The following is a 14,916-nucleotide window of genomic DNA, read 5'->3' as shown; positions in this document are numbered from 1 at the left end:
ATGCTCTCTCCCACGACGTCCAATCTATGTGGACTAACCAGCAGATTCCTACAGAATGTGGCTTCTTTCTGGACAGAAGCTGCAAACTAGTTTTTCCTTATGTTTTTGTTCCTTTCTTACAAAAAAAAAAAAAAAGGTGCGTCGAAAAAGTCAAAGAGTCACTTCCTATAATATTGCATCGGGAATCTGGACACAGAGTTAAATAAAAAGAAATCGTTGACCAGTGAGTCAAATACCTACAGTAGTACTCCCTCCGTACCTATTATATAGGCGGAATTTCCATTTTTCCTTGTACCATTATATAGGCGGAGTCCAAATTTCAAAACAGTTTTTTACTTGTATCACTCCTATTAATTTACTTGGGAATCATCACAATTGAGTATATGTCTCTCACATTGAGAATATAATTAAGGGTAAAACAGGAAAAAACATAAAAATATATAAAATCAATAAAAATTTATTAATCTAGGAGAATTGGTACCTCGGCAATAGCGTACGAAGGGAGTAAAACTTAAAACAAGAGATGGGATAATGTAAAAAAAATTCAAAGTCTCTGGATTCTGAAATGGTCCTCCTCAACTTAACATTTCCCGATAGAAGTTCAAGGTATGTCCGTCTACTACTATTTATTTTCTCTTGTCTCTATGGAATCTGCTTCTTCCAAATCAAATGGAGAAAATTGGGCAGTTTACATTTACAGCTCCAATTCCACTATCATCATCATCACAACGAAGAACCCAATTTGTTAGTCCATTGTTACTCATCCATTCACTAAATTCACTGCAGTCATCAAATCTTCTAATACTCATCCATTGTTACTCATCATCATCACCACCACCACCATCTCTCACTACTAATAGCAGCAACAGCAACATCTTGGGAATTAGTGAGGTAAGAGAAAATTCTGAGAAATCGAAATGGAGGGGAAAGTACTCTATTAATTACTTTGTGGTTCAATCCTCTTCTTCTCATTCAAGGATTTGGAGCATCTATTCCTCACTGGCGAAGGAACATGAGAGTATTGGCTGAGAATAACACTGTTTATGCCATTGATTTACTAGGTTTTGGCGATTCAGATAAACCATCAGATTTTGCATACACCATGGAATCATGGGCACAGTTGATATTGGATTTCTTGGATGAAGTTGTTCAGAAACCAACTGTGTTGGTTGGTAACTCTATTGGGAGCCTTGCATGTGTCATTGCAACCTCAGGTATATTTAAATTTTGCATGTATTTCTGCATTTGATTTCTGCTCATGTCTTGCATATGAATTGTTGTTTCTTTTGTACCATAGAGTCAGGATCTAGCCGGGTTCAAGGGTTGGTGTTACTAAACTGTTCTGGTGGCATGAACAATAAGACAGTTGTTGATGATTGTAGAATTAAGCTATTGTTGCCTTTGTTTTGGTTGATTGACTTCTTGTTGAACCAGCCATTTATTGCATCAGCAATTTTCGAGCGCGTCAAACAAAGGTCTGTGCCGTTTCTAGACTAGTAGTATATATCCTTGTAAAGCTGCAGGTTGTAGTACCACCTGAAAAAACAACACTCTGATACTTTTTGAGTCATGACACTGTATTGCAGAGAGACCCTGAAGAATGTTCTATTATCAGTTTATGGAAATAAAGATTCCGTGGATGACGATCTAGTAGAGGTAATAAAAAATGGGTACCTGTTCAATGCCTGAACATAATTGATTAAACTTATTTTATATGGCTGAATGAACTTGTTTGTTTGAAATGCAGATCATTAAAGGACCAGCTGATGCTGCGGGAGCACTTGACGCTTGCGTGTCTATTATAACAGGTCCGCCAGGACCAAACCCAATTAAGTTAATGCGAAGAATTTCACAACCTGTTCTTGTTTTATGGGGCAATGAAGATCCTTTTATACCACTTGATGGTCCTGTTGGAAGTTTTTTTTCTTCTCTCCTACTTCACCAAATATTACCCTTTCTGTCCTAGATGGGTTGGGGCATTGTCCTCACGATGACAGGCCTGAATTGGTGCACGAAAAAATGCTCCCGTGGTTGGCTTCTCTTCCTTCTTCATGACTCATGAAGGATGTCAGCAGTAAATGTTATTCAAGACTCTTGGAGCTGGGATTGAACTTACCTGCATCCTGATTGATCATCAAACCAAAGTAGGCTACTTTTCCTTTCACGACTTTATATAAACTTTTCACACTTACAATAAAGAAAAAGTGTATATATTGGTTGATAAGTTATGACAACTTAGTGGATACTGTATAGCCAGATACCTCCAATTTATCAATTTGATTCTTTGAGTTGAGGAAATGATAGTTAATACAAGCACACGACACAATGTGAACCGTTTGGGTTGCGATAATATGGTGTAATAATATACTGCTTGTCTTTGTATGGATGAAAAATAACATGTGTGGTTCATGTCTTATTGGTTGTTCCATGAGTGATGATAACCTAAAGAATCAGTTAACTGCTAAGGTCCTGTCTTTTTCTTGTTGTTATCTGTTGATTATAAAATGTGCATAAGTAAACTTTGGGAGCCGGTTGGTAAGTGGGGGCATTTGCCCATATCTAGTTCACAAATGGGATTGGTGGATGATTCTTTAGAGATAAGAAACTGAACTATAAGAGGAATGATTCCTTTATAACAGTTAGTTTTATTCAGTTGACTTCTGTAATTCTTACCTACAACATTACTTAGTTGCTGTTACATTCTTTATATTTATTTGATTTTGGTTTGTTTGAACTACCAATGATGAACAGTGTCGACTTAGTCATTTATATTTTGCTAATTCTCTTATTACATGTATAATCATGAAATTATCAACTACATTGTGTTTTCAAATCTTTATACTTGGTATAGCTTTTAAGTGGCATAGATAATCTGGTTAGCAATCACAATCTTTACTTGAAAATGATTTTGAATAGGAAGTGGTGGAGGAGTAGGAGAAATGGTAGTAGTTGACCCTTTATATCCAACTCAGTGATCTCCTGCTGAGGGTGAGGGGACTCGGTAATGTATCAAAACTGATTATAAAATAACTCTCCATTGAGGTTGAATTTCATTTTATGTCTTTTGATCTTTGGGTTGTTTTTGAATAACAATGATGGGTCGAGGAATTATGCTCTTTTCGCTTGTTGGGTTGTTCCAGTTCTTGATTGTAGAAGCAGCAACAGACTCTCAGGATTGTATGTGTCTGAATTTCTTATGATTTTTCCTCCATTTTTAATAGCCTCAGTGTTTAGTTTCTGTGTTGAATCAGAATTTTTGATAAAATGTGCATGTGTGAAGAACTGCATTTCACAATTCTCATGTCCGTTTTGCTTGTCCGATTATAGTTGCAGTTTTGAGGTCGTTCAAGACTCAATGGCAGAACATTCCACCCAATTGGGTCGGCTCAGATCCTTGCTCAGAAGGTTGGGAAGGAGTTGTGTGCACAGATTCACGCGTTTTTTCCATGTATGTCTCTTTTAGCAGTTACTTCTAGTACTTCCTATGCTTGTTTTTAGTCGACATCTGGAATATATGGTGACTCTTGATTCAACCAATTTCACTTCAGTCAATTATCTACCATGGGTCTGAAAGGTCAGCTTTCTGGGGACATTGGGTCTCTTACTGAGTTACAAACTTTGTAAGTCGTTTTCTTACTATACTTAGCATTCTGCATTCCTATGTGGCTTACATGAGTAGTCTAGTAGTTAGTGCGTACATTGTCTGTATTATTGGTTCTAATTGAATTGTAAAGCATCACATCTGATTCTCAGTAATTACAATCAGGGATTTATCATACAACACGGGACTGACTGGCCCCCTCCCACCATCAATTGGGGGATTGAAGAAGCTGACAAACTTGTAAGAGTTTAAAGTTTTAGTATAGTGGTTACCTAGATTTTTATTTATTTTTTAACTTTAGACGACTACTTACAGCATTGTTTTATTTGCACATCAGGATCCTTGTTGGCTGCAGTTTCTCTGGTCCAATTCCATCTGAAATAGGATCTCTGCCAAAACTAGTCTTTTTGTAAGAAGTTTCACTTTTTAGAACTTGTTTTATACGATATAGTAAACTATTAAGTTGTCCTTTAATCACATCTCCCGCTTAAATTCGTCTACTGAAGCTGAGAAGTTGAATATAAATTTTTGGTGCAGTTTTCTGAAACTCTACACTATAACTCATTGCAGATCTCTGAACTCTAACAGCTTCAATGGAAATATACCTCCTACCATTGGCAGTCTGTCTAATCTATATTGGTTGGATCTAGCTGATAACCAACTTAGTGGCAGCATCCCAGTCTCCAATGAGAACACCACTGGTCTAGATATGCTAACCCATACCAAGCACTTGTATGTTTTAATTTCTGCAGTATAACATCTTATGCATATCTTTATATTTGTGCTACTGTTATTTGTTTATTAGGATCTCTACGAATTTATCTGTTACTTGCAGTCATTTCGGCAAGAATCAGCTGTCTGGCGCCATCCCAGATAAACTTTTCAGCTCAAACATGAAGCTGATACATGTGTAAGCTACTTTTACCCTTGGTTCTTAGAGAAGTCTAAGCTCGCAACCAACAAAACGTATAATCAAATGGGTAATCAATTAATTGACAGGCTCTTTGAAGATAACAAATTTACTGGAACTATCCCTGCAACTCTTGGACTTGTGAAAACTCTGGAGGTTCTGTGAGTAACTCAACCAACTAAAAGGGTTAATGTGTTGGTGAAGTTCCCAGTTGTAAATCGCAAATAAGGTTAAGTGCTGAAACTCAGATTTTTCTACAGACGTCTTGACAGGAATTCGTTAAGCGGGAATGTCCCAACAAATCTCAATAACCTTACTAGTGTTAGCGAGCTGTAAGCTTTTTTCTAATATAATTTTGGGATCTTGTTTCAAGTTGCAATATCTTCTTGTATTTCGAGACCAGATTTCTTAATAAAAATATTTGGTTTTTCATCTCCAGTCATTTGTCCAACAACCACTTTGTTGGCCCATTTCCAGATCTAAGTGGAATGCAAGTTCTCAATTTTATGTAAGTGGATGAATTCGTCAGTTCATGTGGATCTTGATTGAGTGGTGCTGTCCGCATATTTTATTTTTACCGTTAAGGCGTTAACTCGTAATCTACATTTAGGTATTATGATACGTACTGATCATTCAGTGATTGCAAATTGCAGGGACTTGAGCAATAATACTTTTGCAGTGTCAGATTTTCCATCATATTTCTCGACCTTGAAGTCCTTGACCACATTGTATGCCTCTCTTCCTCTATCTCGCTCCCAGTTTTCATTGAAATAGAAGATTTAGTTACAAAGTTACATATGTTTCATTTCATGCAGGGAGGCGGAGAACACAAATCTTCAAGGACTACTCCCTCCGGCTTTGTTTGTGCTCCCACAGTTACAGACTTTGTGAGTAACAAATGCGCTGATTCTCTCTCTCTCTCTTTTTTTTTTTGTTTTTTGTCTTTTTTTTTGCCAAGTCCAAAACAATATATATTCTTACAAACTAGAAAAGGAAGGAAAAGAGGTCAATACAATCTCAGAAACTTTACATCTATTTGAATCTGAAATAGAACAACTCTTAAACATGGATAATCATGATTTACATCTATTTCCCCTACTGCTCTTGATTGACCGAACTACATACACGAAAAGGATGTTGGTCAGTGGTATGTGGTGTCTGACATAGCGACCACAAAATAGCACACTTGAGTATGGGTAACTGGAAAACGACTTGAGAACGTAACTGGTTGACCATGAAGAATCTAGAAACACGTATGCTCTAAGTAAAAGAAGACATTGGCCTGGGAAAGAGTCAATCCTCATAGTTTTCCTACTTTTTAAATTATTATTTTGGAAGCTGATGGTTTGCGGTTGTGGTGATAGGAATCTAAAGAAAAACCTGCTCAATGGCTCCCTGGATATCGGCAGCAGCTTCAGTGACCAATTGGAGCTTATTGATCTGCAGGGTAATTCTATTACAGGTTATGTTGAAAGAGGTGGTTACCAAAACGAGTTACGGTAAGACAGTCACTTGTATTCATTTTATCTCTCTCTATATATTTACAGTTATGAACTCGCAGTCTTCTATCTGGTTACGCAAAAAACTGGAAAGATCAAGTTGATCTAGTCTCTTAGACAACATAGTATGTTTTAGTGACTTTTTGCGTCTCATGTTTGATGTGATATTCTTTACTCTGCATTACACTGCAGACTCATGGATAATCCAGTTTGCAGAGGATCAATGGGAGTCGCAGCTAAATTCTGTCATCTTCCAACACACTCATCTCCTTCATATTCAACTCCTCCTAATAATTGTGTACCTAGTCTCTGTACTAATGGCCAAAGCAGCAGCCCTAACTGTGAATGTTCATACCCCTACAGTGGTACCCTATTCTTCAGGTCCCCATCCTTCTCAGACTTGGGAAACACCTCATATTACACTTCTCTCCAGAGTGCACTTCTGCGGTCATTTCAGACACACGACGCTCCTGTGGATTCGGTTTCTCTTAGTAACCCAAGGGAAGATGCAGATAGTTACCTTGAAGTGAGTCTGCAAGTCTTTCCATCTGATAAACAAAGTTTTGGTCGATCAGAGATTGCCAAAATGGGTTTCTTGCTCAGCAACCAAACGTTCAAACCTCCAAAAACCTTTGGACCCTACTTCTTCATAGCCTCACAGTATGGAAACTTTGCTGGTAATTACACATCTTCCTTAAAAATACAATGAAAAACATGAAGAAATCTTATACATCTCTCATTTTGTATATCTCTCTCTCTGTGTTTATAGAATTGGTGTCACCTGGTGCACCAAAGAAAATGAGACTGTGGATTATCGTTGGAGCATCAGTTGGTGGATTTATACTCCTGGCACTGATCTTTATAGGAATATATCTCTGTTGTAGAAAGAGAACAGTGACAACAGTTAATGAACACCGGGATGGTTCTGGTAATACTAACATTTGAAGTAAGAAAACAAGTAATCTCTATAATGCATTTACTTCTTTGTGCCTATCTAACGGAATGTTATAACATTTGCTACAGAGCCTTGTCATTCTGGCGCTACATCTTGGGATCCCACAAGAAGTGTTGGTACTTTTCCCCAGCTGAAAGGACCAAAGGTCTTCTCTTCTGATGAACTTCGGAATGCCACAAACAACTTTTCCAAGGCCAATGACATTGGCTCTGGAGGTTATGGAAAGGCAAGTTTCTTTCCTTTCTCAAAATCTCATGTTGGATGAGCCATTGCAATTCTTGTGTCTTCCTAAAGTAAGAGCATTCTATGGAGTTGCATGATAAACAAAAAACTACTTTACAGGTTTACAGAGGAACCCTTGCCTCGCGGCAACTAGTTGCAATTAAAAGAGCTCTGCCACGATCTTTACAAGGTGATAATGAACTCACAACCGAAGTCGAGCTTTTGTCAAGGGTTCATCATAAGAACCTTGTGAGCCTTGTGGGTTTCTGTTTCGAAGGCAAGGAACAAATGTTGGTGTATGAATTCGTTCCAAATGGCACTCTGAAAGAGAGCCTTTCAGGTACTTCAAATTCCATATTCTCCCGCTTATCGAATATGGTGTGTGTGTGTGTGTGACCCTTTTTTCATGCACCACAGTAATTTTAATTCTCTATTTACACCACACCATTCAGTGACACAGTAAACTGGGTTTTCAACGTCTCTGTAGTTGTTCTCCATAACTTTATGAACTGAATGCAGGGAAATCTGGAGTCCGGTTAGATTGGAATAGGAGACTTAGAGTTGCTCTTGGTGCAGCAAAAGGTCTTTCCTATCTTCATGATCTTGCAAACCCTCCCATAATACATAGGGACATTAAGACAAATAATATTCTCTTGGATGAACGTTTAAATGCAAAGGTTGCTGATTTTGGTCTCTCTAAGCCCATGCCTGACAGCGAAAATGGTCAGATTGTCACCCAAGTTAAGGGGACAATGGTGAGTAATGTTTAAAACATCCCGCATGAGGCCTGTATAAATCTTCTGAAACATTTCAGAGAGCAAATTTGCAAAAATTAAAGTATTTGTGAGTGAATATGTTTTGTTCCATGCAGGGATACTTGGATCCTGAATATTACATGAGCAACCAGTTAACCGACAAGAGTGATGTTTACAGCTTTGGAGTTGTGTTGCTGGAGTTATTAACTGCACGAGTTCCGTTAGAAAGAAACAGATACATTGTAAGTGAAATAAGGGCGGCGATGGATAGGGAAAGAGATCGATATGGTCTCAGTGAGCTACTAGACCCAGCCTTAGGGTTAACAAACCCGTTGAAAGGATTGGAACAATTTGTGGATCTAGCAATGTGGTGTGTTGAAGAAACTGGTGATGAACGTCCTACAATGAGCGAGGTCGTAAAAGAGATTGAAAGAATAATGAAGATGGCTGGAATGAGCACGAAAACTGATTATGCAACCTCAGGAGCTTTTGATACTACAAGTACGAGGAGTTATCATCCTTATCACAATAATAATGTAGCATCTTTTGATAACAGCGGTGCTTGCACACCTTCAAGAGTTGATCCCCAGTAAGATCCACTGTAGCAATTGGGTCGCTTCTTTCCTGTAGCGGGAAATTTGAAATGTGTGATTTCTATAATACATTGTGCAGAATCAGTTAATTGTCAAGGATACATGGTTCTTCTTGCTATTTATGGTTCATAAATTGTGCATTAGTAGGCTTTGGGATCCCGTTGGCATTTGGGGGCAACCGCCCCCACTTGCCCATATCTAGTTCACAAACGGGATTAATGGATGATTCTTTAGAGATAAAAAACTGCACTATAAAAGGAATGATTAGTGTTCCAGTTGGATAGTTATTTGACTCTTCCAAAGGACATTCCAATTATTCCTCTTTAATAGTTAATTTTATTCAGTTGACTTCTATAATTTACTTAGTTGTTGCTTGTTGCTACATTCTTTATATTTATTTGACTTTGATATGTTTGAACTACCAATAATGAATGAAAAACGTATAGTACTGGCTTAGCCATTGATATGTTGTTTATTCTCTAATTGCATTGTATAATCATGAAATTACCAGCTACATATTGTGTTTTCAAATCTTTATTATTTGGTATAGCTTTCAAGCTGCATAGAAAATCTGGTGAGAAATTACAATCTTTGCTTGAAAATGATTTTGAATAGCAAGTGGTGGAGTAGTAGGAGAAATGACACTATTTGACCCTTTATATTCAACCCAATGATGCTCTGCTGAGGGTGAGGGGACTCAGTTTAGTCTGTTGTATCAAAACAGATTAGAAAATTAACTCCTAATTGAGGTTGAATTTCATTTTTTTTTTTGGATCCTTGGGTTGTTTGAATAACAATGATGGGTCGAGGAATTCTGCTCTTTTTGCTTGTTCGGTTATTCCAGTTCTTGGTTGTAGAAGCAGCAACGGACCCTCACGAATGTATGTATCTGAAGCTCTTGTGATTCTCTTTTCATGTTTAATAGCCTCAGTGTGTATTTTCTGTATCAGGTTGCATCAGAATTTTAGATAAAATCTGTATTAGCACTGCTTCTCCGTAATTCTGTTAGGCTCATGTCCGTTTTGCTTGTCTGAATATAGTTGCAGTTCTGAGGTCCTTAAAGATTCAGTGGGAGAACATTCCACCCAATTGGGTTGGCTCGGATCCTTGCTCAGAAGGTTGGGAAGGAATTGTCTGCACAGATTCACGCGTTATCTCTATGTATGTATTTTACAGCAGTTACTTCTTATGCTTCTTTTTAATCTAATATCCGCTATATGTGGAGACTATTGATTCAACCCATTTCATTTCAGTCAATTATCTACCATGGGTCTGAAAGGTCAGCTCTCTGGGGACATTGGGTCTCTTTCTGAGTTGCAATCTTTGTAAGTACACTGCAATTCTATGTGACTTACATGAGTAGTCTATTACTGGTCCTAATTGAAATGCTATTTGTAAGACATCACATCTGATTCTCAGTTCACACGTTCAGGGATTTATCGTACAACCCAGGACTGACTGGCCCCCTCCCACCATCAATTGGGAATTTGAAGAAGCTGACAAACTTGTGAGAGTGTGAAGCTTTAGATATGGTTTCCTAATTTGTTATACTAGACTATTACTTAGAGCAATGTTTTATTTGAATCTCAGGATCCTTGTTGGCTGCGGTTTCTCTGGTCCAATTCCATCTGAAATAGGATATCTGCCAAGACTAGTCTTTTTGTAAGAAATTTCACTTTTAGAACTTGTATTTATCAAGTATATTTATTGTCCTTTAATGATGTCTCCCGCGTAGTTTCTTTTACTAAATCTGAGAAATGCATTTTCCTGAAACTGTATCCTATAACTCTTTGCAGGTCTCTAAACTCTAACAGATTCAATGGAAATATACCTCCTACCATTGGCAGCCTATCTAGTCTTTATTGGTTGGATCTAGCTGATAACCAACTTAGTGGCAGCATTCCTGTCTCCAGCGGGAACACTCCTGGTCTAGATATGCTAACCCGTACTAAGCATTTGTATGTTCAAACTTTTGGCAGTATAACCTATAATGTAGTCTTAATATTATCGCAGCCGTTATTTGTTTATTAGGATCTCTATGAATTTATCTTTTACTTGCAGTCATTTCGGCAAGAATCAGCTTAGTGGCGTCATCCCACCTCAACTTTTCAGCGCAAATATGAATCTTATACATGTGTAAGTTACTTTTATCCTTCGTTCTTTGAAAAGAGTACAGTAAACCATAAAAATGCATAAGTATTCCCTTCTTCAAATGTATTAATCAAGTTAAATGGACAGGCTTTTTGAAGATAACAAACTTACTGGAAGTATCCCTGCAACTCTTGGACTTGTGAAAACTCTGGAGGTTGTGTGAGTATCTCAACCAACTAAGAGTGTTGATTCATAATAAGAGTTTCCAGTTGTGAATCACAAAGAAGCATCCATGCTGAGATTATACATTTTCTACAGACGTCTTGATAGAAATTTGTTAAGCGGGAATGTCCCTACAAATCTCAATAAACTTATCGGCGTTAGCGAGCTGTAAGCTAATTTCTTCTTTATTCTGGGATCTTGTTTAAAGAAGCAGCATCACGTAGTCTTTTTGGTTCAGATTTTTAAGAGATATTTGGTTTTACATTTTCCAGGCATTTGTCCAACAATGATTTCGTTGGCCCATTTCCAGATCTAAGTGGAATGCTAGTTCTCAATTCTGTGTAAGTGGATGACTTCTTCAGTTTGTGTGGATCTTGATTGATTATGTCGCCGCGTACGTACATTTACATTTAAAGAATTTCACACTTATTAATCATTCAATGATTTGCATATTACAGGGACTTGAGCAACAATAGTTTTGCAGTGTCAGATTTCCCACCATATTTCTCATCCTTAAAGTCCTTGACTACATTGTACCTATCTCTCTCGTCCCTTCCTCTATTTCTCTCACTCTCTCTCGGATTCAATTTTCATTTAATTAGAAGGTTTACTTACATTGTTATATGTTTTTTCATGCAGGGAGGCAGAGAACACAAATCTTAAAGGAGTACTCCCTCCTACTCTGTTTACACTCCCACAGTTGCAGACTTTGTAAGTAACAAATGTGCTAATTCTTATGTCCACATCAATTATCAAGGTTAACATCTATTTTTTCTATTTCTCTTGATTGCCCTAATTTCAAACTAGAACAGGATGCTTGATTCTTAAAATTTAAGATACACCGTAAACTGGAGTGTCGGTGTCGTCACTGATACACGGTGTCAGACATAGCGATCACAAAATAGCACACATTATGGGCAATTGAAAATGGCTTGAGAATGTAACAGGTAAAACATGGAGAATCTAGAAACACCAATGCTCTAGGTAAAAGGAGACGCAGCTGGGCTAAAAGCAAAATATATGGATGAGTGCCTCTCATAAATACAAACTACAAAGTTACATTAAGTCAGGTCATCCTAAAATCAAACAGTGTCATGGGAAAGAGTCAATCCTCATAGTTTCCGGCTTTTCATTTTATCATTTGGAAGCTGATAGTTTGCTACTGTGGCGGTAGGAATCTAAAGACGAACCTGTTCAATGGCTCCCTGGATATTGGTAGCAACTTCAGTGACCAACTGGAGCTTGTTGATCTGCAGAATAATTCTATTACAGGTTATATTGAAAGAGGTGGTTACCCTAACGAGTTACGGTAAGACATTCACCTGTATTCCTTTAGTCTGCCTACATATACTATTATGTATGAACTTACAGTTCTATCTGGTTAAAAATTGGACAGATCAAGTTGATGTAGTATGTTCAAGTACGGTTTAGTGTGATTTTGCTTCCATGTTTGACTGAATACTCTTTGCTCTAAATTACACTGCAGACTCATGGGTAATCCAGTTTGCGGCCCATCAGCAACAGCAAAATTCTGTCGACTTGCAGTACACTCATCTCCTCCATATTCAACTCCCCCTAATAATTGTGTACCTAGTCTCTGTCCTAATGGCCAAAACAGCAGCCCGAACTGTCAATGTTCATACCCTTACAGTGGCACCATATTCTTCAGGGCCCCATCTTTCTCAGACTTGGAAAACGCCTCATATTACACTTCTCTCCAGAGTTCACTTCAGGCATCATTTACGACAAACAAAGTTCCGGTGGATTCGGTTTCTCTTAGTAACCCAAAAAAAGATGCAGATGATTACCTTGAAGTGAGCTTGCAAGTATTTCCGTCCAGTAAACAAAGTTTTAGTCGATCGGATATTGCAAAAATGGGTTTCATGCTCAGCAACCAAACGTTCAAACCTCCTCCAAAACCCTTTGGACCCTACTTTTTCATCGCCTCACAGTATGCACACTTTAGTGGTAACTAGACATCTTCCTCAAAATGAAATGAAAAACATGAATAAACATTGTACATCTCTCATTCTGCACGTCTCTCTCTCTCTCTCTCTCTCTCTCTCTCTCTCTCTCTCTCTCTGTTTATAGAATCGTCGGGTTCAGCTGGTGGATCGAAGAAGATGAGTCTAGGGATAATTGTTGGAGCACCAGTTGGTGGATTTATACTCCTGACCCTGATCTTTGTAGGAGTATATCTATTTTGTAGAAAGAGAAGAGTGAAAACAGATACTGAGCGCAGGAATGTCTCCGGTAATACTAAGATTTGAACAGAAAAAAAACGAGTAATCTTCAGAATGCATTTTCTTTTTTCTGCCTATATGACGGAATGTTTTAAAAATTGCCACAGAGCCACGTCAGTCCGGTGCAACATCTTGGGATCCGACAAAAAGCAGTGATATTTTTCCTCAGCTAAAGGGACCAAAAGTCTTCTCTTCTAATGAGCTTCGTAAAGCCACAAACAACTTTTCAGAGGCCAATGACATTGGATCTGGAGGCTATGGAAAGGCAAGTTTCTTTCATTTCTCGAAAAATTTCATGTTGGGTGAGCCGTTTCAATTCTTGTGTCCTGCTGGAGTAAGAGCATTGTATGGAGTTGAATGACAATTTTTTTTATTTTACTTTACAGGTTTACAGAGGGACCCTTGCCTCCGGGCAATTGGTTGCAATTAAAAGATCTCAGCCAGGATCTTCACAAGGTCGTAATGAGTTCACAACAGAAGTTGAGCTTTTGTCAAGGGTTCATCATAAGAACCTTGTAGGCCTTGTGGGTTTTTGTTTCGAAGACAAAGAGCAAATGTTGGTGTATGAATTTGTTCCAAATGGCACTCTGAAAGGGAGCCTTACAGGTACTTCCAGTTCCATGTTCTCTCACTTGTCAAGAAAACTGGGTTTACAACGCCACCATAACTCTTTTCCATATCTTATGATTCGAATGCAGGGAAATCTGGAATCCGGTTGGATTGGAATAGGAGACTTAGAGTTGCTCTAGGTGCTGCAAAAGGTCTTTCTTATCTTCATGATCTTGCCAACCCTCCCATAATACATAGGGATATCAAGACAAATAATATTCTCTTGGATGAACGCTTAAATGCAAAGGTTGCTGATTTTGGTCTCTCCAAGCCCATGGGCGACAGCGAGGATGGTCAGATTGTTACCCAAGTTAAGGGGACAATGGTGAGTGATGTTTAAAAGCGGGGCTTAGATCTTCTGAAAACATTTCAAACTCAAAGAGCAAATTGGCAGAAACTTAAAGAATTGTTGACTTAAAATTGTTTGTTCCATGCAGGGATACTTGGATCCTGAATATTACATGAGCAACCAGTTAACCGCCAAGAGTGATGTTTACAGCTTTGGAGTTGTATTGCTGGAGTTATTAACTGCACGAGTTCCATTAGAAAAAGGAAGATACATTGTAAGAGAAGTAAGGGTGGCGATGGATAGGCAAAAAGATCGATATGGTCTCAATGAGCTACTAGACTCGGCCCTAGGATTAACAAACCCATTGAAAGGACTGGAACAGTTAGTGGATTTAGCAATGAGGTGTGTTGAAGAAACTGGTGATGAACGTCCTACAATGAGCGAGGCCGTAAAGGAGATTGAAAGAATAATGCAGATGGCTGGAATGAACACGAATGCTGATTCTGCATCCTTCGATGCTACAAGTACGAGGAGTTCCCCTCATCCTTATCACAATAACAATGTAGCATCTTTTGAATACAGTGGTGCTTACACACCTTCAAGAGTAGATCCCCAGTAAGTTTAATGCAGTAGTCAGGTTGCTTCATTCCTGAAGCTGCGAATTTGCGATTTGTAAAATACATTGTGCAGAATGAAAACATACATTGGAATTGCGTGTTAGCTTGTTTTGATTTTTTTATGCCGATTTTCGCAGTGGAAAGTTATGAGTTTGGGCAACAAAAGTCGTCCCAGACACACCCCCCCCCCCCCCCCCCCCCCCCCCCACCCCCCACCCCCCCCCACTTCCGAAACGGTTCATGCCATTGACAGTTAGAAACTGCAAATAGAGTAACCGCACTTGGTTGCTTTTTGCTCAAAATTTGAAAA

At 38.4% G+C, this 14,916-nt stretch overlaps 2 protein-coding genes and 1 pseudogene across 2 annotated transcripts; all 3 read left to right on the top strand.

Annotated features, from left to right (window-relative positions):
• The first annotated feature begins 615 nt into the window (after positions 1-615).
• Positions 616-3,045, top strand: LOC113284392 (annotated as a pseudogene).
• Positions 3,046-3,048: 3 nt separating this feature from the next.
• On the top strand, positions 3,049-8,653 carry LOC113284389 (probable leucine-rich repeat receptor-like protein kinase At5g49770). Its single transcript, XM_026533835.1, has 19 exons — positions 3,049-3,177; positions 3,328-3,448; positions 3,549-3,620; positions 3,767-3,841; positions 3,939-4,010; positions 4,172-4,333; positions 4,437-4,511; positions 4,601-4,672; positions 4,772-4,843; positions 4,951-5,019; positions 5,165-5,239; positions 5,327-5,398; positions 5,876-6,010; positions 6,203-6,687; positions 6,780-6,938; positions 7,034-7,191; positions 7,308-7,527; positions 7,707-7,942; positions 8,059-8,653. The coding sequence occupies exons 1-19, from the start codon at positions 3,093-3,095 to the stop codon at positions 8,533-8,535; spliced, it is 2,892 nt and encodes a 963-aa protein (XP_026389620.1). The 5' UTR covers positions 3,049-3,092; the 3' UTR covers positions 8,536-8,653.
• Positions 8,654-9,030: 377 nt separating this feature from the next.
• On the top strand, positions 9,031-14,700 carry LOC113284390 (probable leucine-rich repeat receptor-like protein kinase At5g49770). The gene is made up of 19 exons (XM_026533836.1): positions 9,031-9,416; positions 9,576-9,696; positions 9,789-9,860; positions 9,968-10,042; positions 10,126-10,197; positions 10,332-10,493; positions 10,597-10,671; positions 10,774-10,845; positions 10,945-11,016; positions 11,121-11,189; positions 11,307-11,381; positions 11,488-11,559; positions 12,023-12,157; positions 12,335-12,816; positions 12,940-13,101; positions 13,199-13,356; positions 13,478-13,697; positions 13,790-14,025; positions 14,138-14,700. Exons 1-19 carry the CDS (start codon positions 9,332-9,334, stop codon positions 14,606-14,608), a joined length of 2,886 nt encoding a protein of 961 aa, XP_026389621.1. The 5' UTR covers positions 9,031-9,331; the 3' UTR covers positions 14,609-14,700.
• The last annotated feature ends 216 nt before the right edge of the window (positions 14,701-14,916 follow it).

This window comes from Papaver somniferum, chromosome 5 (assembly GCF_003573695.1).
Source record: "Papaver somniferum cultivar HN1 chromosome 5, ASM357369v1, whole genome shotgun sequence".
Classification (NCBI taxonomy): domain Eukaryota; kingdom Viridiplantae; phylum Streptophyta; class Magnoliopsida; order Ranunculales; family Papaveraceae; genus Papaver; species Papaver somniferum.
The sequence above is the reverse complement of the archived record's forward strand: the minus strand, read 5'-3'. Positions and strand labels throughout refer to the sequence as shown.